The sequence below is a fragment of the Tachypleus tridentatus genome, chromosome 6 (assembly GCF_004210375.1).
Source record: "Tachypleus tridentatus isolate NWPU-2018 chromosome 6, ASM421037v1, whole genome shotgun sequence".
NCBI classification, from domain to species: Eukaryota; Metazoa; Arthropoda; class Merostomata; order Xiphosura; family Limulidae; genus Tachypleus; species Tachypleus tridentatus.
This window is the reverse complement of record NC_134830.1, coordinates 80,704,026-80,731,932: the sequence shown is the minus strand read 5'-3', so window position 1 is coordinate 80,731,932 and position 27,907 is coordinate 80,704,026. Positions and strand designations below refer to the sequence as shown.

At 35.2% G+C, this 27,907-nt stretch overlaps 1 protein-coding gene across 8 annotated transcripts in view; it reads right to left on the bottom strand.

The window, feature by feature from the left end:
* The window catches only part of LOC143252904 (serine/threonine-protein kinase Doa-like), a 94,362-nt gene that overhangs the window by 50,448 nt on the left and 16,007 nt on the right, over positions 1-27,907 (bottom strand). For 6 of the 8 annotated variants that reach the window (XM_076505734.1, XM_076505737.1, XM_076505741.1 and 3 more), the window contains exon 2: positions 27,765-27,907. In XM_076505734.1, the coding sequence (XP_076361849.1) occupies positions 27,765-27,801 (37 nt within the window). In that variant the 5' untranslated portion in view covers positions 27,802-27,907. The other 2 variants (XM_076505739.1, XM_076505740.1) reach the window with 2 other exon arrangements.

The following is a 27,907-nucleotide window of genomic DNA, read 5'->3' as shown; positions in this document are numbered from 1 at the left end:
TTAAGTATACTATAAATTAGTACATTTGTTATAAAGTATTTCAAACATGGAAATCAGATACTTGTGAAATATAAACTTGTATATTTTTATGTTATCTACTTACGAAGCGTTTATTTTTTTTAAACGTCTTGCAAGGTTTTCATGATAATAAAACTTATACTCAGCGTAGATTAATAACACTCGGATAAAAATGGAATTAAATCTATTATATCTCAAATTCTACTATAATAACGAACAGAACGCGAATTTCTAATTCTATTCAAACCTCCACTTTCTTTCAACCAAGTAAGCTATAGGTGAACTCTGTAGATCTCAATCATGGTCTTCTCTAACAGCAAAGAACAAGGCTAATGCTCCACTGGACTGCGGACGTACATGGAAAAATCATGCATACGAAGTGTTTACTTACGAAATTTAACATGCTTTGATAAAGCATATACAATGGTCTCCTGCCTCCCACTCCACCAACACTAGCTGAGGCTGGAAAATCCGTGATTCAGGAGCAAGAAACTACCCGCGCCCTCTGCAAGTTAAACGATTCGATTATACAGAAGAATTGAGACAGGAGGGGAAGGTTACGATCGATAATACCATCGCCTAGCCAAACACGATAATGTTTCTGAACGTAGCAGAGTCGAGTGTACGGTTAGTGTCTATGCATTCATTTAACGTTCTCGAAACTGACAAAATTTCAATTCTGTTCATAACCAAGAAATGGATGGCGTTACTGAAAATTACGTACATACGTCATCAAATAAATTAGCTTGGAAATATAAAAATAATCAAAATAGGCATTTTCATATACAATTACTAGCCCAAACACGGACAAAATCTGAATTATATTTTATATGAATGGTACCGTATATAAGGATAAATTGCGATACGTTACCTACAATTCACAATAATGGTATTTTTAATCGATATTTTATCTTGTAAGAAAGAAAATGTTAAAACATATGTACTGCAACTTAATTTACATTATAATTATCTTACAGACGTATATTATCAATTATTTTTTCTTGAATTAATGTGTAAACGCATGATTGTCTCCTTGAACATCATGCAGCTTTATTGGCTATATTCTGAGAGTAGAAACGGGAAATATGACCTATAAAAAAAGCAAGTTTAAGCCAGTTGGCTCTACTTTGGTTAGGTCTAATTTTAGACTCCAGGAATATAAACCATTACATAGTTTAAAAATCGCTGTTTTATACAAAAAAAAAAAGTGTTAGCGTTATTATAAAGTTAACTATAATGTAAATTAAGTTGTTGTACATGTTTTAACATTTTCTTTCTTACAAAAGAAAATATCGATTAAAAATATGTACTGGGGACTAAAAAATGATATACTTACATAAAAGTAATATGATATGAAAGAAACCCAACATATAAGTTACAAAATGTTGCATGTTGAGCTACCAGAACTACAGGGAGAAGGCAAGTAATATCTAAGTGGACAAACCGTCACTCAAACCTAAAAAATCACAAACTGCAACAAAATTTGGAATTAGAGCCAATTCATGCCTCACTCAACCTGAACAGAGTTCATCTGGCCAGAGATTACAAAACAAAATCCTGGATGGCAAGATAAAACCTCCTGCTCCCAGAATTACAAGGAAGATGTGGAGTAAAAAAATTTCAACCAAGGGCTTATAGAATTATGAGGATTTGAAGGCACTCTTACATGATACTAGAAAGTACAGGAATGGCCAAAAAGAAAAGCCCTGGTAAGAAAATAATAAAAAAGAAAGCAAAGTGTCATCTTTGAACTGGAATTATGAGAAGGCTTTAACACAGGCTGGATTGGTTCCCCACCCACCATATGAGAAAACCATCCAGGGACAAGGGTGGGATGGTATCTAGCTTTACACTCTTCTCATTAAGTGAAATAAAGAATACAAACATCATTGAGCATCACTCCAGCAACTGGAAACTGTGAGTAGTAAGGATTCGCTTGTTCCAGAAGAAGAGACAACTGATTTATGCTGAGGAGTCCTGAGGAATAATGCTCTGGAGATAGTGCAACAGGTGAACCATGTTCTCTATTTTAAAAAGTAAACCAACAATAATTTATTCAGTTCAGGGGTTAGCAGAGATAAGCAATGTCCATTTACACTTTATTTATGATAGCCCACGAGTAGTAGTCATGGACTTAATATATTATATTTGATATAGAACAAATGTTCACCACTCAGATGGTGCAAAAGGCACTCATCTGCCTAGATTCAAATTAAGTGCATGTACTAAACAATTAATCTCAATTTCAATCGACTATAAAGGATTTTTGTTTAGATATGTCCACAAAGATACACAAGGATTATCTGCATTAGCCAACCTTAACAATGAACTCGTAGACTCAAGAGTATCCAGCTCCCACAGTGGGATTTCATCTGCATTTTTGTAACATACCAATGGCATCAATGTGTGTAGCACAATTTCATGGTAACAAGTCATGAACCATGGACCTTCAGATTTACAATACTGCATTCTAATAAGTAAACCACATCTAAACTACAATTCAACTAATCCATGTATTTGAATGTAAAAATTTCTATGCAATAAGACCACAAACAAAAAAACGTAATTTAAAACGTATTTAGATGGAAATGAAAATTACAGATCCCAGGTGTGCTTGGTTAACTACAGCATGTATTTTGTACAGAAATGTCATGGATATTATCATGCCTGTCAAACTTTCATATTTCTTTCTTATATATATATAATATGTGTGTGTGTAGAGACAACGAATACTTCATTTAAGTGATATGGTAATGTGAATTACTTTCTTTACAGATGTCATTCTACTGTGAAAACCACACCCTATCTTGATCAAGAAAATCTACATGTACACACCCTTTATTGTATGTGAGCCATGCATACATGAATGTCTAGTTGACTAGATGAAATATGCAAAGGATAACACAACTTTTCTAAGACAGTCATATAAAGCCAGACATATAAACAAAGAAATTAATTATAACAGTTCTTGTACCACAGCTAACTAAATGTCGAAAAATCTTGCCACATTCAGGAAGTTTTGAAAATAAAGAAAGGCAACAAGATAATTTTGTTAAAGATATACACTTAATGGCAAGTAAGACACAAACAGCTTGCACAAATAAAAAAACTATTAAAATGTATTATAGCTTGCATTTACTTTAGTTTAAAAAGTACATTTTCTTATCAAATGAATTATTTCATTGCTAGTGTTTTCCTTACTTCTATAATAGCTTTTTAGGAAAATTGCCCCAAAACAAAAGGTATTGTGGCTACAGAAATCTCAAATTCATGAGTAAAAAAAAAGAAAGAGAAAAACATGTTACTTAAAAATGTGTAGATATACATATAATAATCATTGCCACTTGATACAACTTAGTTACCTGAATAGAGGGTGACTTAAACAATTCTCTCTCTGTCCAGTTTAAATATTCAAACATTTAACTATAGATCTTGACATTTTAGCTATTTCTCTGATATTATAAATTTATTGGATAATATTTTGCAATTTTATGTACAAAGCAACAAAATTTTTGAAAACCTTGCTTGTTTTTCAGTTTACTGGCAACTAAAATATTTCAGTTATTAACAAATTAATTTTTGGTTAACATTTTTCTTATAATGCACCTATTTGTACATTTTCATTTCTTCAAAATGAATTTAACTCAACTTTCCTGCAAAGACAAGTTTTAAATAACCATGAGAAAAAGTTTCCCTTTGAATGTTTAGAAGGGATAACAAAGAGTGAAGTCAATCATGAACATTTCATAAGTTAATAGCTGTAACCAAAAAATGCTAAACATAGTGGTATAAAATTATATGCAATTACAAAAAAGTTGATTGATTGATTGATTGATTTAGTGTTTTATGGCACAAAGCAGCGAGGCTATCTGCGCCAGACATTCGGTAAAAATGTAAAAAAAAAAATAAAAATAAATAAATAAATAAATGTAGTAATAGACATAAATGGAAATGAAGGTAAAACAAAAAAGTATAAAACCAATGTTGACACCTAGTCTACAATGTTAAGATAGAAGGCAGAGTATAAGAAATTGTAAGGTATTTACTCTAGCAAAAGGTAATGATCATAACCATGGGAAGACTAACAGGTAAGTTCAAGAACCACCGTCAATCACCTGAAGTTGGCCTTTCCAGTCCTGGTTCCAGGTTATGTGTCATAGCAGCTATTATCAAAATGTAAAAGAATAAAAGTTTTAAAAGACACTCTGCGAAATCGTAATAATGAGTAGCCAAATGTCCAGTAAAAGATAAAAGTCAAGTAAATGGGTAAAATTTGTAAAAGTAATTGAAGATAAAAGCAAAGCGGCAATTAAAACAGAAAATGGCATAAAACCAATGTTGACATCCAGTCAACAAAGTTGTAAAGAACTACCTGTAGCAGAATGGTAATGATCATAACCCGCCAGGAAGACTAAGAGGTAAGTATAAATACCACCGTCAGTCACCTGAAGTTGGTCTTTCCAGTACTGGTTCCGGGTTATGAGTCAATATGGCCAGTACTAAAAGTTAAGTAGTAAAAGTGTGAAATGATATGCAGCAAAAGTATAATAATAACTTCAGGGCGACTAACGAGTAGTTCAGACGGATAGTTCAAAGAGTAGTTAGTCACCTGAAGTTGGCCTTTCCAGTCCTGGTGTCGAGTTATTTAATGTTCTGGCCATTGTCCAATGTAAAACTGAAGGAGAGATATTAAAACTGTAAAAAAGGAACCACAATTAAAAAGGTGTAATGAATAAATATGCAACACTTATATGAGATTAAAAGATTAATGGCCATTAAAAATTAAAAACATTATCAAGTTGGACAGAGTCACCATCACCAATAACTCTGTCCAATGTTACAGACTGACCCTGGGAAAAAATATGTTTAAAATATTGCCGTCGTTGAGAATTGTAACGAAGGCAAGAAAGTAAAACGTGGCTGATAGTGATTTGAGTGTTACACAAACTACACATTGGTGCATCAGTTCCAGATAAAAGAAAATGATGAGTTAAAAACTGTGACCAATCGTAGCCTAATGAGAACAACTTCCTCCTTCCGAACTTTACGGAAGCTAGATGGCCAAAGTCAATTTTGGGTTTGATTTGAAAAAGTTTGTTGTCGCGTTGCTCACTCAAGTGGACTGCCAGCTGGCACGGAGCCGAGCCTTGAAGACAACACCATAGTCCATGCGGGAATAGGCATAGGGTGATGGTGCTGAAGCAGACATATTTAGCTGCCATGTCTGCAAGCTCGTTCCATAAATACCAACATGGCCTGGTATCAATAAAAACTGGATTGAAGTACCTGCTGATGAGAAATGGGCCAGTCGGTTTGAATATCAGCGAGAATAGGATCTTGAGCTAGCGTGTAGCGATTCCAAGGCAAGTATAGAACTAAGCAAATCAGTATAAATAGTGCAGTTGGAGTACTGCTCAGCTGCAATATGATCCAGGGCACGAGATATGGCATACAGTTCAGCAGTGAACACAGAAGCTGTAGAAGGGATTCTGCGTGCAACTACTGACCCATAGCAAACCATAGCAGAGCCACTGAATTACCTGATTTGGAACCATCTGTATAAATGGGAACTGAATGATTGTTTGAAAGATATTCATTGAATAAAAGATGGTACTTCCAATCTGGAGTATCTGCCTTTTTTAGGTGACTGAAAGAAAGGTCACATTTGGGGGCTGTAATAAGTCATGGTGGGATGGGCCGACCTGTGGAATCTGCAATGTTATCCAAGGACAGACCCAATTCATCCAATTAGCCGGATCACGAAGGCCAAACCGAGCAATGACAGATCGTCTGTTCTGAAAAGTACTGCCCACCGAGGAAGGAAAACACATTTCCAGGTGGGATGCTTTGGTAAGGAATGAAGTTTGAAGTATATTGTAAAGATAGTTGCAAACGGCGAAGGTGTAGAGAAGGTTCATGAGATTCAATGTCTATACTTTGAACTGGAGAGGTACGGAAAGCCTCAGTGCAGAGTCGAAGTCCTTGGTGATGAATGGGCATCATTAAGCATCTTTAAGGCCGAGGGTCTGGCAGAGCCATAGACCATTGACCCATAATTGAGTTTCGATCTAATAAGAGCACGATATACCTTTAACATTGAACAGCGATCTGCCCCCCAACTGGTAGAAGAGAACACGGAGGATGTTCAGTGCTCTTGTGCATTTGACCTGAAGCTGCTTTAAGTGTGGTATAAAGGTCAGTTTACGATCAAAGATAAGCCCCAAGAACTTGGTCTCCGAGACCACTGGCAGCAAAACTTCACCGATATGAAGTTCAGGATCAGGGTGAATACCCCGTCGACAGCAAAAGTGCATGCATACAGTTTTGGAGAGAGAGAAATTAAAGCCGTTCGCCAGAGTCCACTTCCGTAGACAATTGAGGGCAGTTTGTAGTTGCCGCTCAATATATCTCATGTTTGACGACAGACATGAGATGTGAAAGTCGTCGGCATACAGCCCATTCGCAACAGTGAGAGGGATTTGTTCAGTGATGGCATTTATCTTTATACTGAAGAGTGTAACACTAAATACACAGCCTTGAGGGACTCCAAGTTCCTGTACAAAAGAACGGGAAAGTGTCGAACCCACATGAACTTGGAATCTCCTGTCCATTAAAAAAATTTTTTAATAAACATGGGTAGATGGCCACGTAACTCATGTGTATGGAGGTCTCCCAAAACGCCATACCTCCATGTTGTGTCGTAAGCCTTCTCTATGTCAAAGAATATTGATACAAGATGTTGGCGGTTGAGAAAGGCTTCTCTGATAGATGGTTCAAGACAAATTAGGTGGTCTGTGGTGGAGTGCTGTCGACGGAACCCACACTGGGTGGGCGAGAGGAGGTTGTTTGGTTCAAGGAACTAAACAAGACGAGCATTAACCATCCTTTCTAATGTCTTACAGAGACAGCTCGTCAAAGCAATTGGACGGTAGTTTGAAGGAATCTTGGGATCATTCCCTGGCTTAGAGAAAGGTAAAATAATAGCCTGGCGCGAGGCATCAGGAAAAACATTCTCCTGCCAGATCCGGTTGAAAACAATCAGAAGGACATCAAAAGAAGCAGGAGATAGATGGTGCAGCATGTCATAATGAATATCATCAGGTCCAACAGATGTACTGGCAGACCAATGAAGGGCCATTTTTAGTTCCACCAGGGTAAAGGGACAATTATAGTCAAAGAAACAGTCACCTCATGACCATCAGAGAGTAAGATCAAGAGGGGGACAGAATTGTAGTGCCCATTAACCTTTCGAATCCTGTCCCATATGATCTTGGAACTGGTGGTAGAAGATATGCTGGTTGTGAACTTAATCCAAGATTCCTTCTGGCTTTGACGTCTTACCCACCTAGCATGTGCACGGGCCCGTTGGAAAGCAACCCGGTTTGAAAGTGTGGGATATCTACGAAAAGTATCCCAGGACCGCTTTTGAGCCTTCCGTGCTAAGTGGCAAGTAGGATTTCACCACGGACGAAGATATCGTGGAAAACATGTCGAGGTTTTAGGAATACACTGAGCAGCTGCATGTGTAATACAGTCAGTTACCGCTGCTACACAGTCGTCTATTGATGGCTGATTTACAATGGCAGGATCAAGTTCTGCGAGAGCAGTGAAAGTGGACCAGTCTGCCTGATCCAGCTTCCACCGGGGGCACGTGGGTAGGGTGGCATCGACCACAGCCAGTCTCTCTCAAAAGGATCGGAAAATGATCACTGCCTAGTGGATTACTGTCAACCCTCCATGAAAAATGAAAGAATAATGAAGGAGAGCAAACTGAGAGATCAATAGCGGTAAAGGACTGACTAGGTGCATGAAAGTAAGTGGAAGAACCAGTATTGAAAAGAGAAAGATTGTGATCAGAGAGCATCCGCTCTACAGATCGGCCCCTCCTATCAATAATAGCACTTCACCAGAGGGGATGATGTCCATTAAAATCCCCTAGGATTAGAAATGGAGATGACAATTGTTCAACGAGAGCATCAAGATCTGATTGATCTTATGTCTCTCAAGGGGACAGGTACAGAGAACAAACAGTGATGGTATGATCCAAGGAAACACGGATAGCTACAGCCTCCAAGGGTGTGTTGAGTGACAAAGACAGGGTAGACACATGCTGATCAACCAACAGTGCCACCCCACCATGTACTCGACCATCACACAACCTGTCATTTCTGTACAGAGAAAACTGCCGAATGGAGACAGTATCAGCAGTTTTGAGAAATGTTTCTTGTAAAGAAAGACAAACAGGATGGTAGGAAGGAATCAGCGTTTTGATATCATCCAGATTAGAACGTAAACCTCGACAGTTCCATTGTATCAAGGTGGCCATTTTTAAGAATGGGTAGGTGAAGTGGCTGGAGAACCCTTCGGTTTACAACCACGTCTTTTTTCTTTACTGTCTTTAGTCGGAGGAGGTCTACCAACCTCCATGGATCCTGCTCTGGGTCAGGTGGGCAGGTTTTTGTTATTGGAAGAGGAATCCAGTGACTGAGGATGTGAACGAATAATTGTTTTGTCTCTTGTGGTGGGAGAAGAAGATGTATCAGAAGAAATGCCTGTATTTGAAACTGAAGGACGTGGATCTTGAGGTTTGTTGGAAGGTATGGGAGGAACAGAGATGGGTGTGGAAGTCGATTCATCAACCTTTTTAACCACGGAGGTCAAAAGGCTTTTCATTTGTTTTGAAATCAATTCTCTTGGAGGCACAGAGAGATCTGTCTGCACTCCCACTGTAGTTGTGGAATGAAGTGCAGCAGCATATGTCCGAGATGGAGTTGTGGACAGCAATTTCCGAGCCTCAGGATAACTAATGTTATGTGTCGTTTTCAAACGCTGCACCTCTTTTTCCTCCAACCATTTTGGGCAAGAATGAAAGTAAGAGGGGTGAGAACCATTGCAGTTTACGCAATGTGGGTTCATGTCACAGTCGTAGGCATCGTGGTCCTTGCCTCCACAACGAGCACATGTCAGGGAACCACGACAAGATGTCTTTGAGTGGCGAATCTCTGACGTTGGAAACATCGAAGAGGGTTTGGTATGTATGGCGAACCCTGCAAATGAGATAACCTGCCTTGATGGTGGCAGGTGCGTGGTGAAGTAAATGTTAAAGCGAGGGTATTTGTTGGCAGTGTAACTCCATCTTTGCGAGTGGAGATGCACCTCACTGCAGAAACTCCTTGAGTGGAGAGACCAGCGAGAATCTCTGACTGGGAGCGTTCTTCAAATCCCTTTCAACAATAACTCCTCGTGAAGAATTCAAGGTAGCATGGGGTGTAACCTCAATAGGTATATCCCCAATTGCCTTTGAATTCAAGAGGAGTTCACTGTGTTGGGATGTGGATGTTTCAACCAATATGTCACCAGATCAAGTTTCTTTACTGACTTTGGAGAGCCAGCAAGTCCCTCTAGTCCCTTTTGAATAAAAAAAGGGGCATTTGCCTTAAAGGTTTTCCGATAGAGAATGTAATATAAGAAAATGAGGTACGTGTGTTACTGATGTTGAAGATTGCTGTTCTGAGTATTCAAGACGTGGTGTCTTACCCATTGATTGTTTTTTTCTAATTTTATTTAAATTTTTTGGAGGATCCATAGGAAAAGGAAAAAATTTCGGTACCCACTGACCCCACCCACCATGGAGTCCTACAAGGGGATGCACTACAAAGTCATGCAAGGACAATGCAGCAACGCCAGGGTTTCGTGAGCACTATACCCAAACACCAGCATCAGGCACAATGTCCACAACACCCGTTGAGAACTTCCAACACTGGTACTTAGTTGACTCTAGCCCAAGTGGACCAGCCGATTGACCCAAGGGGGGGCCACCCAAAGGCAGCCGTCTACAGGAATTGAGGCCAAAGTGGTATGTTAGGGTTGGACCCCTCAACCACCAGGATCCTCTCCTCCCCTTCACGGGTTAGCCACACACGGCAAACACGTGGGTGGATGTTTAGATCCCAGAGAAGGTAACCAGACAGAACAGAACCTTCCCTGGGAGGTCCCCTCACCACATATAGGAATCCACACCGAGCGGCACAAAAAAGAGTAATAATAACAAAAGTAACATTTTGTATTATCTAACAGTGACTGCAAGAAGGCTGTACTGTTTGAGATTTATTTAAATATGTATAGTTGTGTGCAAATTTTTAAAACACTAGCAACTGTAATTTTTTGAGATTTACACACAACAGTTATTGATCTGCTCACAAGAATTAAATTTTAATTTCTGAAAATTTATCTTACATGAAACTATTACAGAAATTGGTACACATATAATGTCTGTTACAAATACTTAGCATAGCCAGCTTTGGCATCAATAGCAGCTTGATATTTTTGTAGCATTGTGTTTATGTATTTTCTAAAAGACTAGTGTAATTTAATCCCATGTTTATTCTTCAGTAGAGTTGGTATTTTGTTACATATAGATTCTAGCAAATCAAAAATTTGTTCTATGGGTTTAAAGTCTAGACTTCTTGAAGGGCATTCAATGAGCTCAAATGCATTTAGGACCAATATATTCTTAAGTATGAAATTTTGCTATGCATCTTTGTCCAGAAGGTATGGAATGATGGAATAATGTAATGTGGTACTCATGTACATCCATGATTCCATCAGTATTGTAAAAACAGTCAATACTATTCATAAATATTGCACTCCAAACAGTCACAGAGCCTCATGTATATGTTTGACTGTTGAGGAAAAGAACTGTTGCCTCTCACTAACTATATGGTGCACATGTACACAGTTATTGAAATTAAACAGTTGAAATTTAGACATCTGTCCAAAACAACTTCTGCCACCGTTCTTCTCAAAGGCTAGAGCCTTTTCTGTATATTCTTTGCACATTAAGGACCTTCTTTTAGCAATTATTCTCCAAAAGCTACATTTCTTCAGTACTCCTCAAACTGTACTTCTTGAGACTTTATCTGTGCATGACTTGTCCTGTTATCATCAAGTTTTCAGATAATCAAATTTTAGATATGTAACATCTCTAAATAAGCTTTTTTCTCTTGCTCCCACTTTGTCAATCATGTATCTGTCCAAGATGTACTTCATAGTATTGAACAGATATTCTTCTTAAAATTCAGACCAGTATCGTTACAATTTCACTCAAATGATGTTAATTCCCTCCATTTCATCATTTTAATGGCAACATCACACTATATTAGAATTGCTGGACAATGTTTTTGAAAAACAAAACAAAAAACATTCCTTATATGTCTTCACACGCCTCCTATGAAAACTTCAAAATCTGAAAACCTCAAATTTTCCCTCATGTGATGAGTGTTATGGAAAGAAGAGGCAGCCCTTGAAAAATATTTTCAGATCTAGGAGCCAGCCTAATTTAATTAACTTCACTACTGTTTGTACTGGGAAATGAAGGCTAAATATATTTATTTACTTTCACAATAATGAATGCATGCTAACAATTGCATGATATCAAGAACTGCTTCACAATATTGCTTGAATTAACTGCTTTTGGTTCTGACTGGTTTAAAGGAGAGATATAGGAACTTGTAAATAGTTCCAGACTTCTAAAGGGTCCAGAACTGTTCTAGATTCAAGTTCTATTTAGCATAACAATATTTACAATTAAAATGAAGAAAATACAATAAAAATTTTAATTGCCATGGTGGCATAACATCAAAAATCTGTTGAGGTTTGGTATAGGGCAATTCTGAGGGAAGAAATTCTTAAAAAAATACAATGATTTTTACAGGGTTAGTGGGAGAGATTTTTCACTGAAATTGGCTTGTGGTCATCAACTATTTTGAACTTGCATGAGTCAAAAGCATTGGTTTCAAAGCTAACATGAAAATACAAGGTCACAAAAAGCTTGGAATATTATCAGTTCAGAAGTAATGGATGTAATCATAACAGCATACTCATGACCTAAAAATAAACCATAAAACAGGTAATAAGCAGCTTGGAATAAATGCTCAAAGCAAAGAACAAAGTCCATGTACTAACAAAAGAAGATGAGATAAATGGAAATTCAACAAGTAGCCATCAGAATAAAATACATTACAATAATCCCTAAACATAAAATGTAAATTAATGATGGTGAGGTAAAAATTATTAATATGAAAAATTAAAGTGATAGTTAGCAGGAGAAAGGAACAGAATTAGCAAACATGAACAAAAAAGTAAAACACTGTTGGGGTTATCAAGGTGAACACTGACTGTCACATGACTAATGACCATCACCCAAAACTGCTTGACTTACAGTGTATAACTCTTCTCCCATACAGCCTTCAACCTTTACAACTGCAGCAAAATTCTTGGCAGATTGCATAGCATCCATCTCTGTAATTTACTTATGGTTTTCTGGATATGGCAGGAGCCCTATCCACTTAGCAAGCCACTGTAATTTTTCTATGGTTAAGCAGGAGTGTTAATACTGATAATCAAACCCTTTTTCATTACTTGAATAAAAATAAAGTATTTAAATAATTTGCTCTCTAGTGTTTACAACATTAAAATATTATACTAAGTATAAACTGCAGTAATTGAAATATTTTATGAAGAAAATTCAATCACTTTTTAAATAGATACTTGTAATTCTCTCATACTCTTCAGAATGTCAGTGAACAATTCATTAAAAAAATGAGAATCTTTGATATGTTATAAAGTTATACAATAATATCTTTGCATTATGTGTTGATTGTAAAATGTCTTCAGTAGATTATTTAACAACTTGGTTTTAATGAAATCATTTTAACATTTCATGTTTAAATTTATTATCTGGTGTGTCACTACAAAGGTCAAACTGTTTACTGATCTTAATTTACATGAAAATAAAAATAAGTATAACCTTGTCTACAATGCACTCTCTCTCTTGCCTCCTCTGGTTATGGTGCATGTACCGGTTTCTTAAGTTCTATTCTTCAAGTGAGTTTTAAAACTAACACTTTTAATACCTAAAATTTAAAAGTAGCCTATCTCATTATAACTAGTTCTAATTCACAAACTAACTGACAAGTGGTGTCCACACCAGGTATGACATTTATTTCACCGACTTCATTTTCATCTCTGCTAAAGTCTCCTTGAAGTAGAACTAATGTACATAAGCTTGCAATTTAGGCACACACAGTACAGAGAATTTTAAGTTGATACTGTCCTTTAGAGGGAACAGTTCTTAGTCTGTGTTGTGCTTTAAAGAAACAATTATATTCTACTACTTGTACAAAATTTCTGGGAAGTACTTTCTTAATTTTCTTTTGTTACATGACTATTTATCCATAAAATCCAAGAACATGGTCAATTTCCTCCTTAGCTCATCAAACAAACAAATTCACAGAAGAGTGGGCAATCATTTCCCAGCTCTTGTTGATACCATTTTCACATAGTTATTTGGAAGACATCATTTATAAAAAGCATTCTTTAATGTTATTTAGTTCAACAGCTTAGAGTAAATCACTAACTTATAAAAACGATCAACTATAATTTTATTCAGTTTTTGTTTATGAATTAAATGGTCCTCATTTTCCAAAAATTGTTTATTGTGCAATTATCTTAAGACTGTACCACTTTTAATATATCCACACACACACATCACAAGTTTCTTTTGAAGTTATTCATTAAAACACTGTTGTAGTGGTCATTTAAAATTTTTTTTGTTTGCTGAAATCAGTTTTTAGATACTGTTAATCACTCAACTGTTTCATATGCTGTAATGAATGCAGCATTCAAGTAATTGATACTGACAGTGCTAGTTAAATGAAAAAAACATTTAATTATGTGCTTTATATAGTTTTCAAACTGTGTGCACAACACTTGTTCGATACATACCATTAACTTAAATGATCATTCAGAAACAATTTTCTGTCAATTGATACATTTTAACTTGATATAAAAAACTTATTTAATAATTTTGGTAGCAGGAGAGTACTTATTTTTTCAGGAATCACAGACTATAAGAGAAATTTTCAGATACTGTAGTATCCATACCTCCCAGCCCAATTGGAAAATACTGGAAAAGCCAGCTCCATGCTGTTCAGTGTCACTCTACAAAATTTCAGTTCTATAAAGTTCTTCAATGAAGAATATAACAATGGTTCACCAGTTTCTGTGTGAACTATTCAAAAGATACTAAATAACCCAAATATGTATGCATTGTTGAAAGCATAAATCATTTCTGTAGCAACTATATATGTAAAAAGTGTCAGTTTACTATAGTGTTACATAGCAGAAAGCTTTCCACAGTTAAAGAATTTGGTCTTTTCATATAGTTAGAGATATATTTCAGTTAACAAAGAATGGTTCTTCAAATGTAGGAAGGCAGAAAACCTATTTCCTGCCAAAAAATAAAGTATTAAAGTAATTAAACATTCAAGAGGTGCCAAAAGAGAAATTTTCCTTTAAAACATAATTGTCTATGACCTTACAGTGTGTCCATACCTAATAGTCATGTTGTGCCACACGAGTGGGGTAAATGGCAGCAAATGTATCAACCTTTTCACAATGGGCTCAGTATAATATACACAAGACTGTATACATATTTGTTGACATTTAGTATATGTATATTATAACCATAAATTTTCAAGCCATAAACAAAACACATTAACATAAAATATTTTGCATATTTTTAAAAAGGATCCTAGGGTACAAGCTACAACATGGGATTATTCAAACCCATTACACATATGTATAAATTTATAGATCTCAAGTTAAAACTAATATCATGAATTCTACAGAATTTAAACATTTCAGGATTCCTCCTTTTACCTTGGTTAAAATAACTATATTTGAAATAGTTAATGAAGTCATCAACAGATTTCAAAGAGAAAACGTTCACATTTTAAAACTTAAAAACATTATATCCTTATGGATTATGCCAAGATTTCAATAGTTCTACTGCTCTGAATTTGAGCAATGATTATTGTATTGCTAATTTTTTCTTTACAGATAACTTTATTCATAAAAATAAAAAACTAGAGGTAAAAGAAATAATAAAGTAGAACGGGTTAATTTTTCAGAATTGTGTAGTTATTTAGACATAGTTTTTATACGAGCATTAGTAAACATAAATTATTTTTTAAAAAAGATTTATAAACTTAATCTTCCCAAAATAAAAGTATTAATTAATGTAATAAATAAATATAACTTTTGAAATGATCATGCAAAACACTTACTTCTAGACATTATAAAATATTGATTAAAAGTTAATGATGTTTCAAGTTTTGAAAAAGAAAAATAGAAAGTAAAACCATCATGTTTGATTATTAATTTTAGACACAAAATATTAAATTATTTACAGATTTCAAAATTATTCATCAATCTATAAACAATAATATTTTTCCATGTAAAAAGCTTAAGACCAACCATCAGTTATAAATATGAAGTTCCAATTGGTCCATTAAAGGTGAATTTTCAACAAATTTTAATAATTGCCTTAGAAATTGTACTTTGGTTAGGTATAATTCCTGTGTGGTTGTCATATTTTTAAACACTTCAGTTTTTGAGTAAAAAATAAAACAAAATATGTGGGTCCTCGAACTCAAGTTCCTCTCGGTCGTTCGGCTGTTTCCATGACGTTTTACAACTATGACGTAATAGTTGCCAAACACGCTTCATTGTGCACCAACCATTGTGTTCCTTTCAGTGCTGGTGTTTTATGTAAATCTATCAGTGCTTTTCTCGGATTACATACTTTGTGAGACTATTTTTTGTCTTGATATTGCTACTTTATGTTTGTTTTATGATAACATGGTTTACTGCATTGCTTATGGTTGTAAAAACGGTTCGGCATCGGGCAAAAGCTTCTTTTCATTTCCGTGCAAGAAGAAGGAACCTGCAAGGTGACGACAGTGGGTGCGGATGGTCAATAGGAAGAACTGGACTACTTCACACCATGCAAAGCTTTGTCAAGATCTCTTTGAACACTCCTGTTTTGTATCGGATCCCACTGTTTTGGATTCTGTGGATTTTGAGCCAGGTAGGTTGAGACTGAAAAAAAACCATCGGCAGTAGACATGATTGTCCACATCATCTTTCCTCGCATAGAGCTGAGGACTGATCTCAGCCTGCAGCATACAGGTTCCACCCCTCTGAAGCCATCCCTTGCCATCACGAAAAGAACAAACTTAAAGGTATGTGTGCAGTATAAAGCAATAAACAATAACTAGTATAATATAGTAATTTAAAAAATTACAAGTTTTTGAAGAATGTAACTAGACATACACATTTCACATTCATGAGCGTGTTTTGCATTTGTGGTACCTGAAAGTCAGTGAAACCTTGATTTCCTAGTCTAGACAGTGGACAAATCTTTCCCAAATAAAGTATATTCCAAGTTTAAAAGCTGGTAGATCACTCTGTAGATGTTTTTGTATCATTTTTAAATATGGAAATGTTTGAAGAATTCCATTTTTCAAATTTAACATTTCAAGAACAATTAACTATTCAGACTGCTACATCTAGTTTGATTTTATAGACAGAATTATGATGTATAATTGAAATTCATTTTGTTATGAGTCATAAATACCTGGTACAGTGATTGTGAAAGGGCCAAGTATTAGTTACCATAGTCGGCAAAGTATAAACAAATAAAACCTAGTCTGTGATACCAATAATTTATAAACACCAGACAGGTTTTGAGATGCTTAAAATTGCAATGATATAATACAGACCATATTTGTTGTCATGACTTAGGCTTACCATTCGTCCACTAGAGGTATGACCGACTCGCAACCAGCCTGGGCGCTATCAGTATCACTCACAGTTCGCTCGTGGAACTGTCCTCATCACTAGAATTTGTGAGACCTGTGTCAAAAGTAACTGTTCTAGGTTCATTCAGAGTAGGTTCGAATTGATATGGCGCTACTCGACACTGTTCAGAACACAAAGTCAAAACAGACTCCGCCTCTGTTTCTCCATATGCACTGACCTTGTTTATTTACATTCAACACCCTGGCATTGGTGGTTTGTTTAGCAACTATTATGTCTCAGTACTTTTCCTAGCGGCAAACATAAACACTAAAATATTTGGATTGCCGCTCGAAAAGGGCTCTTTCTGCATCAAGTTCTATGTTTCATTTATCAGCACATATTTTTTATAAAAAATGTGAACCTGCAAAATTAATCAGTATGAGTAGCTCTTTTGACTGCAAATTTTTTTTTCTGTAAAATTCACCTTTAATATACAATTATAAAATTTTGTTAGATAATTTAAATGTAGATGATGTAAATAATTTACCTTGTGAATGTAAAAATAGTTTATTTGTTGATAATAAACATATTATTACTGGTAATTTAGATATTATAAAAGACAAAATATTACACAAAATAATCAAAAAAGAAGCTAAATACAAAACAGCAACAAAATGTAACATAAATAATATTCTAAAATCTCTTGAAAAATATTGATGAATATAATTTAGAACTTAATTATATTAAAGCTTATCCACCAAGATGGTTTTTAGAATGGAAATTATATAAAAACTTATAAAAAATAAAAATAAAATTATCCCACATAAATTATAAAAATACCATACAGATTTATCATTTAATCATCTAAAAATCAGATTAAAGAATTGTAAGAAATATATTTTATAGTACCTATTGATAAAGCTAACTGTAATATTGGTATAATTTGCAAACATTCTACACATTAATTATAATAAAAAAAAATTAATAACACACAAACTCTTCAACTTGTCAAGCAATGCAAAAATACAGTAATTAATAATTTTGTTAAAGCTTATCATAAACTTTCTTCTACACACAATTCTTATGTACATTTGCCATTTTTTATGGCATTCCAAAATTACATAAATTTCCAATTAAATTTAGATTTCAAATTCAGTAAAACCAATTATCAAACAACTAGCTATATTATTAAATAAATTACTTGATATTTTACTTGATAAAATAGAAAATGTATTAATAATAAAAGACATATTTTGGATAATAAGAAATAACCAACCCATTCTAGAATGTCTAATAAAGTATAAGCAGGTAAACGGTAATCAAACTTTTGATTTTAGAACATTATATACCACAATACCATTAAAAGAATTAATCTCTGTTTTAAATTCATTCAGAGAACAATATCATTATTCTTTTATAGAATTGGAAAAAAGTAAATATAGTTCCAAAAACATAAAAGATATACTAAGTTTCTGTATTTATAATAATTTTATATTTTTCAATAAACAGGTTTTTAAACAAGTGATAGGAGTTCCAATGGGAGCTAACTATCAACTTGTGTAGCAAATTTATTTATATTGCTATGGAAATATACTTATTGAAAACTAGGCAAATCCAGATATTTTTACTTTAACTTACAGATATAGTGATGATTTAATTAGCATAAATAGTTCTGAAATATATAATGTTATTGACACCATTTATCCAACAGAATTAGAAACTAAAAATACATGAAAATACAAATGTTTAGTGTAAGTAGCTAGTCTCACAACATTATATTAGTTAAATTTATTTATTATATTGACCTTCCCATCATGCCTTGTTAATACTACATAGCTTGCATTGCTGTGGAGCACATGCACTCATGTTACCAGATCCAGTAATATAATACTGACCTTTAGTCTTTACAAAGTGATCCTGTTTTTGCAGTGTGTTAGTTGACTAGTATATTGTAATAATATGGTCACATTCCAATTATTATACATTTTATATACACACACACACACACATACATACATCATTATGCTGGCACACTGCATACAGTGCCACCTCTTGATTTTTTAAACCATAATGCTAACCCATAATAAATAAATAAATATACATAATGATTATCATTATTGCCAAATGCAGCAGCAAATAATTTTTTTCCAAACTAGAAGCAGTGAGAACTGTTCACAGGAGATTCTCATACTTTTTTGGTGCTAGCTTTGCAGCTGCGGGAACACAGGACATCGGATGACACATTTTGAATTCCTTGCAGATGCAATGTACACATCAGTATTTGATTAAAAATTGAAGTAAACTGTTGGTATTCATTTTACTCTGCTTATATTCTTCTTCTGCTGTTTGTGAGTTAATCCTGGATATTTAGTGATACTTACGGTAAATAAGCATTTATGATTTCACAGTAAATATATGAATTATACTGTTATATCAAATTATATTATTTGGTGTGGCATGTGTATATTTTTTACCAGTTAGCTAATTATTGATTTATTTTTATATCAATGCTGGTGTTATATTACGGTAAGTTATATTATTTAATGTTAATTAGCGAGATACTTTTAAATTGTATTAACCCTTTTTAGCTTATCAGAATGTCATAATGTTCTTATGTTCTGAAATCATGATGTGCAGGACTCCCTCTGTAAAGTAGCATTATGAAACTGTTCATAAATGGCTTTGTGATAAGAGTGAGCAAGAACAAAAAGAACATTTCTTAAGAAGTCAGCAACAACAACGTTCAGTCAAACGTTTCAGTGAAATTTGTTTCAGGTAGTTTCAACTTAGCTGCTGTTAGTTTTGAGATTCCAAAATATTATTTCTCAACATGAAAAACCACTTAGAGTTGGGGAGTATATTAAAAAATCATGGCTAGAATGTGCTCTTTTCCTACTTGACAGTTTTCCAGAGAAAGAAAAAAATTATTCAGTGCATTACGAAATTGCCAGTTAAGTAGAAACACAGTAAAAAATAGAATATTAAAGATGGAAACAAACGTAGCAGAACAGCTAACAAAAGTATTGGTTCATGTAAATTCCTTTCCATTTGTCTTGATGAAAGCATTGACATTACATCACTATCTAGGCTAGTCATTATTGCTCAATTCTGTAGGGGTGATAAAATCTGTTAAGAGATGGTTAACTTTGTAACATTATCTGAACATACCATAGAGTCTGATATACATTAGGCAACAGCAAACAAATTATCCAATCAACAGGTTGACCCTTCAAAAATACTTTCTGTGACAACTGATGGTGTACCCAGCATGATTGGTAAAGAAGCATGTTTTGTAAATCCATTTGCAAAATGTGTTAGACATCCACTGGTTGGCTTTCATTATATTATACACAAGAAGGCTTTCTGTGCAAAAGCTGGCCTTAAGGAGCTTGAAAAATTTATGGAAATTGTAACCAAGGTAGTTAAATTCTATTTCTGTGTACACTTTGAAAAAAAAAAAAGACAATTTCAAAATGTACTGAGAGAGGCAAATTCAGTGCACACAGAACTACTGATGAAAGACAATGTTTGTTGGATAAGTAGAGGTTCTGTTCTTAAATGATTTGTTAAGTGTTTGGATGAAATTTGTCGGTTTTTGACAAAAGCAAAATCTTCTTGTCTAGAATTATCTGATGTCATGTGGATATGTAGAATGATGTTTTTAACAGATTTCTCCTCACATTTAAATGACTTCAACACCAAATTGCAAACATCTGGCAAAGCACTTGATGTTATGTTTGATAACATAAAAACTTTTGAAATCAAATTAAAATTTTTTTAAATGTGATGTTTATAATGGCACTTTTAAATATTTCCTAAACCTAAAAAACACAACAAATCTTGAAATTGATGAGACAATATACATTCAAGCATCATTAATTCAACTTTTGAACAATTTTCTTTAATATTTAATAAGTTCAGATTATTCGAAGGAACTGCAAAATTCATAAAGCATGCAGACAGTGTAGTGTAATATTAGACACAATGAATTTGGAAATGTTGAAGTGGATTAACTTGGATAATTTTGATATGCAACTGACTGATTTACAAAGCAGCTCAATTCAGAGGCAAACATTTGTCAACTTAAAAGTTAAACTATAAAATATTGAAAGAGATCAGAAAGAGAGAAACCACAGTAATACAAGTTGTAAAGGACTTTCTGTAGTATAATTGTAATTACCATAACTCACCAGGAAGACTAACAGGTAAGTTAAAAAACCACTGTTAGTCACCTGAACTTGGCCTTTCCAGTCCTAGTTATTTCATGATATGCACATTTTCGAAAAGTAAAGTAATAAAAGTTTTAAAAAACGTGTAGCAAAATTTTTATAATAACTTGCCAGGATGACTAACGGATAGTTCAAACAGCAGTGTTACTCACCTAAAGTTGGTCTTTCTAGTCTTGGTTTTGAGTTATTTGACATTATGGCCATTTTCTAATTTTAAATCAAACTAGATGTCCTTTGATTCTGAATAGGGAATCATATTAAAAAAGGTTTTATGTATAAATTAAAAATAACAGCATTAAAAATATTAATGGCCTTTAATAAACTAAAGACATTTCTAAGGTGGACAGTATCACCATCGTAAATAACACTAATGTCACGGATAAACCATGGGACAAAACATGTTTAAAATTATGCTGTAGTTGAGAGTCATAACGATGGCAAGACAGTAAAATGTAGCTTATTTTTACCTGAGTGTTACACAGATGACACATTGGTGCATCAGTCCTAGATAAAAGAAAACGATGAGTTAAAATTCTGTGACCAATGCGTAGCATAGTTAGAACAACGTCCTCTTTCCAATCCTTACAGAAGCAAGATGGCCAAAGTCCAATAGAGGGTTTTATTCAGAAAAGCTTGTTTTGACATTGCTCACTCCAAATTGACTGCCAATTAGCACTGAGCCAAGCCTTCAATACAGAACCATAGTCCAATGTATGAAACAGGCACAGCAGTGATGGTGTCAGAACAGAAAGATTAAGTTGCAGTGTTTGTGAATACCAACATGACCTGGTATACAGAAAAACTGGACAGAAGTAGATGTTAATGAAAAATGGGCCAGTTGGTGTTGAATATTGGCAAGAACAGGGTGTAAACTAATGTGAAGCAATTTCAGATCCAGTAGAAAACTAAGCATGTTAGTATAAATAGTGCAACTTGAGTACTGCTTAGCTTCTATGTCATCTTGGGCAAAAGAAATGGTGTACAGTTCAGCAGTGAACACAGAAGCTGTAGAGGGGATTCTGAGTGCAAGCACTGAACCACAACAAATGATACCAGAGCCCACACAGTCACCTGATTTCAAACCATCTGTATAAACGGGAATGGAAGGATGGTTTGAAAGATGTTCAGCAAATAGCAAACAGTATTTCTAATCAGGAGTGTCTGCTTTTCTCAGATGATTGAAAGATAGGTCACATTTGGGGAACGTAAAACACCATAGTGGGATGGGCTGACCAGTGGAAACAGCAATGTTATGCAAGGACAAACCCAATTCATCCAACTGCACCTGGAAACAAAAGCCAACAGGAGCAATGGAAGATCATCTCTTCTGAAAAAGTATGGCCCACAGAGGAAGGAAAACACAACCCCACATAGGATGTTTTGGTAAGGAATGAAGTTTCAAAGCATATTGTAAAAACAGTTGCAAATAGAAGAGATGCAAAGAAGGTTCATGATACTCTGTGTTTAAACTCTGAATGGGGGAAGTGCAGAAAGCCCTGGTGCAGAGCAGAAGTCCTTAATGATGAACGGGTTCCAGGAACTTTAAGGCCGAAGTCTTGGCAGAGCCATAGACCAGTGCTCCATAGTCAAGTTTCGATTGAATAAGAGCACGATAATCTTTAGCACAAAACATCAATCCGCTCCCCAAGTGGTGGAAGAGAGGACATGAAGGATGTTCAGTGCTCTTGTACATTTGACCCATAGCTGATTGATGTGTGGTATAAAGGTCAGCTTACAGTGAAAGATAAGCCCCAAGAACTTTGTCTCAGGGAACACAGGCAGCACAACTTCACTGATACGGAGTTCAGGACCAGGATAAATACCCTGTTGGTGGCAAAAGTGCATGCAAATGGTTTTAGAGAGAGTGAAGTTAAAGCCATTTGCTGCAGTCCACTTCAGTAAACAATTGAGGAAAGTCTGTAGCTGCTGCTCAATATACCTTTTGTTCAACAACTGACATGAAATGTGAAAGTTGTCGACAAAGAGTATACAGTAAGAGGGAGTTGTTGAGTGATGACATTAATCTTTATAATGAAAAGTGTGACACTCAAAACAAGCCCTGAGGGACTCCAAGTTCCTGTAGAAAAGAATGGGAAAGTGTCAAACCCACACAAATTTGAAATTTCTTGTCCATTACAAATTTTTAAATAAATACGCAAATCGCCAAATAACCCATATATAGAGGTCTTGCAAAATGCCATACCTCCATGTTGTATCATAAGCCTTCTCAATGTTGAAAAATATTGATACAAGATGTTGTTGTTTGAGAAATGCTTCTCTGATTGATATTTCAAGTTGAGTCAGGTGGTCCATGGTGGAGGACTGTCTTCAGAACCCACACTGAGTGGGCGAGAGGAGACTGTTTGATTCTAGAAACCAAACAAGACGAGCATCAACCATCCCCTCTAAAGTCTTACAGAGACAGCTCCTTAAAGCAACAGGATGTTAGTTTGAAGGAATCTTGGGATTCTTCCCTGGCATAGAAAAGGTAGGACAATAGCCAGGCATCAGGAAAAACATTCTCTTGCCAGATCTGGTTAAAAACAATCAGAAGAATAGCAGGAGATAAATGGTGCAGCCTTTCATAGTGTACATCATCAGGTCTGACCAATGAAGGGCCAGTTTGAGTTCCATCAGTGTAAAGAAGCAATTATAGTCATAGAGATAATCAGTCAAAAGGGAAGAGATTATCGCTCTGCCCAAGTCTTGATGGCTATGAAGGTGGAGGAAGAAGGAGAAATGCTAGACACCCACCAAAACTTTTCACCTATAGTATTGGCAATGTTTCGGGTATCAGCTACTTTCTGGCCATCAGAGAGCAAGATCGAGAGGGAAACAGAATTATATTGCCCACTGACCTTCCGAATCTTGTCCTATATGACTTTGGAACTGGTGGTAGAAGATATGCTGGTTGTGAACTTCATCCAAAATTCCTTCTGGCTTTGAAATCTTACCCACTGTATATGTCCACAGGCCTGCTGGAAACTGATGCAGTGCGAGTGTGGGACACCTAAGAAAAGTATCCCAGCCCTGTTTTTGAGCCTTCCTTGCCATGTGGCAGGCAGCATTCCACCACGGACGAGAATATAATGGAAAACGTGTTGAGGTTTTAGGAAAACATTGAGCACCTGCTTGTATAATACAGTCAGTTACTGCTGCCACACAGTCATCTATTCATGGCTTACAGATGATGGCAGAATTATGTTTTGTGAGAGCAGCAAAAGAGGGCCAGTTTGCTTGATCCAGTTTCTACTAGGGCACGTGGGTTGGGTGGCATTGACCATGACCAGTCTCTCTCAAAATTACAAGAAAATGATCACTGCCTCTTGACTAATTGTGAAACTTTCATAAAAGTGGGAGAATAATGAAGAGGAGCAAATTGAGAGATCAATACCAGTAAAGGACTGACTAAGTGCATGAAAATAAGTAGAAGAACCAGTATTAAAAATAGAAAGGTTGTAATAAGAGAGCATACACTCTACAGAGTGACCCCTTCCATCAATATCAGCACTTCCCAGAGGGGATGACGTCCATTAAGTCCTCAAGGATTAAAAATGGAGACACCAACTGTTCAATGACAGTATCAAGGTCTGATTGATCATAGGTCTCTCCAAGAGACAGGTAGAGAGAAAAACAGTGATGGTATGACCCAAGGAAACATGGATGGCTACAGTCTCCAAGGTTGTGTCAACTGGCAAAGACAGGGTGAGCACATGATGATCAACGAACAGTATCACCCCTCCATGCACTCGTATATGACACAGCCTGTCATTTCTTTATTGACTTTATTCAAAGGGAGGTCTTTAAACCTATATGGATCCTGCCCTGGGTTAATTGGGCAGGTCTTTGTTGTTGAAAGGGGATTCTAGTGACTGAAGACGTGAACAAATGATCATTTTGCATCTTGGGGTGGGAGAAGATGTACCCAAGGAAAACCTTTCTCAGAACCAAAGGAAGAGGATCTTGGAATTTGCTGGAATGCATGTTGGAGACAGAAATGGGTCTTGACATTGATTAATCAACTTCTTTAACTCTTTCTGTGCAGTTGGCGACCATAGTAGACTTCAAGGCTCATTGCAGCAGGCGACCTTCCTTTATTCCTGTTATTCTTATGTATTGAATTTAACATAAATAGTATTGCGTTCAATCACTAAATATTTCAGGGACTTTTGTTGAGTTATTGTCGAGATATCATGCTTTTAGTACTGATACTGTAATTAGTTGAAGTATCAAACATATATTCAGCACCAGGCCAAACATTAAAAGTTGTTATTCAGCACCAAAAGGCTTAAACATGGAGGCCAAAAGACTTTTCATTTGATTTGAGAGTCAAAAGATGGAGTGACAACAATCTCCTTCTACTTTACTCCTGTTAGACCCTAAGTTTACAGTTCTATATTGAACATATTTATCATGCAAAACAATACAAGAAAAAGACCTAACTGGTCTTGTAGAACATTTCAACAGTGAGCATCATTGACTGGCATGGTCATACAGTACAGACTAAAGAAGAAAAGTATAAGAAAAAACTTACCCACTTAAAGAGAAACAGCAGAACTCAAAATGGTGATAAGAGGTAGATGATAGCCAGTGTAGCACAAAATGGCCACATGAGAAAGATAATGTGAAATAAATGTGTGGGTAAACAATATTCTCAAATATATGAGAAACTGGGAAACATGATAATGTGACAGATTTGATAGGAGAAGATTTGGAATATAGAATAATAGCTGAAGACTGAGAAAAATAAGCAAGGCAAACAAGCTGGTGAATTCAATATATAAGGGTAATAAGAGAAATATCACAAAGGGAAGGGTATCAATGAATGAACACTGGAACAAAAACCACAGAAGAAAGCAGTGCAAATCACATAACAGTGAAGAGCCTGAGCAAGACATAAGAAGTAATCACAATCAAAAAATGATAAACGGTGGGAAATGGAAGGGAAGGTGATGGGAGAGAAGGTCGATATGTAGGCCCCTTATCAAAAAGCCTAAGACAGGAAAATTATGATAAGAAGACCAACGACAGTACACATACCACTAACATCAGTAAATTGACATGAAGGAATGATGAATAAAAAAGTTAGGTTAGGAAGACATCACAGAAATAGTGGAATAGAACCTCAAAGAGGCTGAAAAGATTTTAACTGCAGGTAGTCAAAAAAAGGAAAAGTAGCCCTATAGAAAGCCACAACATGGTTTTCCACATGACATGGAGATCTAGGCATATGGACCTTAGAACATAACTGGTCTACCAACATAATGGCACGAACCCAATGTCTGATAAAGTGGGGAAGAATAAGTTATTGGCCCAAGATTTCTCACTTATAAGAAAAGAGGAAGACAAAACTTAAAATACTGGTTCATTAATTCCATGAAAGGAGGATGAAGAGGACCAAGCACAGACATATTAGCTAAATGTTGCTATGTGGCATAGGATATCAAAATCTATGTCCTCGTGTTCAGGTATCCCTAAATAAGGCATGAGAGGTTAATTTGAAAGCAAACCTGTATCCAGCTCCTGACCCAAAGCCACTGCAATCAATTTATTTTTATTATTAAATTTAACTGTAGGAAGAATAGCAGTGGTAGTAGCTATAAATGTCAATAAAGAGTGGAAGTAGAAAAGTCTAAATAGGCTGCTCCAAAGAATCACATACTATAATAAAAGGCATTTAATGTCAACATGTACTAATTTAACTTTCAGAGCACAATTGTAGCAGAAGAAAAAAAAAACAACTAAGTTCTCCTACAAGTTAAAAAACTGGTTGAAAATTCCATTAAGGAAAGTATGAATGAATATAATCTGAACACAAAGAGTGTCAATCAAGAAGTAAAGTTGGGCTAAGCTGCATAGAGGGAGACATCTGTGCTAGAAGCTGTGGTGCATTTCTGTTGATGCAGGATAGGTGGGAGTATCAAAACTAATGGCAAACAAACATTTTTACATATAAAGGGCAGTACATATTGAGAAAAAAAAAAAAACTATTCTGTGAGTGGAGGTAAGCTATCATAGTGGAATAATGCTTTTAAGGTTCAAGATGATTAACCCTAAGTTTCTCACACTGCCATACAGTTAATCTTAGATGTTATCTTCATTTGTAGATTGGCTTAAGTCCTGATAGATATATTTGGTTTTGGTACAATTTCTCAGATCACTTAAGCTTTTGAATAAAAAACTGAGATTCAATTTCTCAATAAAAAATTGTCTCTCTCTCAACAGAATAGCTCATTGTGTAAGTGAATCTAGTGCTTTCAAACAGTATTAAAAACTGTTACATTTAACCAAAAAGAAATATTACACTTCATACAACTGTAATGCCTAATTTTTTTTGTTACTTTGCAATTAACATTCTCAATTGGTGCAAAATTAGCTGCTATAACATTAATATTTAGTGAAGATGCTGCAAGCTTTGGTTACCTATATGAAATTACTCATTGGAAAATTCATATTCTTCAGGGTGACAAGTTCTGATATCTTGCAAAAACAGTTAATTCTGAAGAAGTTAAAAAAAGAGAAACAAGTCTTATGCAGTGGAATGCTGAATGTACTAGTTTTTTAGGTTTTTTTCAATTAAGGTAGATACTAGCACTCTATATGTATATAAATATGTCTAATTCCTAAAATTAAAATCCTTCTTGTTTCCTAAATAGCTTACACAAAACTGTTTGATTTTAAAAAATCTTGAATTTAAAAAAAATTAAAAATCATGTAGTTTGAATGTTACTAACTGCACGTACTGTTGTTCTGCTAGAATTTACATGTCCTACCTGTAAATTTATATCACAGAATTTTTATAAATCACTGACAATGCAATGAATAAACCCAACTTTTGCTTTCAAAGTAATAAATTGCATTTAAAATAAATACCTTCTGGAATGTCTGTAATGATAACGATGATGGCCATGGCTTCCTGATGATAATCGTCTACGCTTGTGTCGATGACTACCTGAGCTTGCGTGGGACTCACAACTAAGAGACCGAGAATGACGACGTCTTCGTGAACGAGGCAT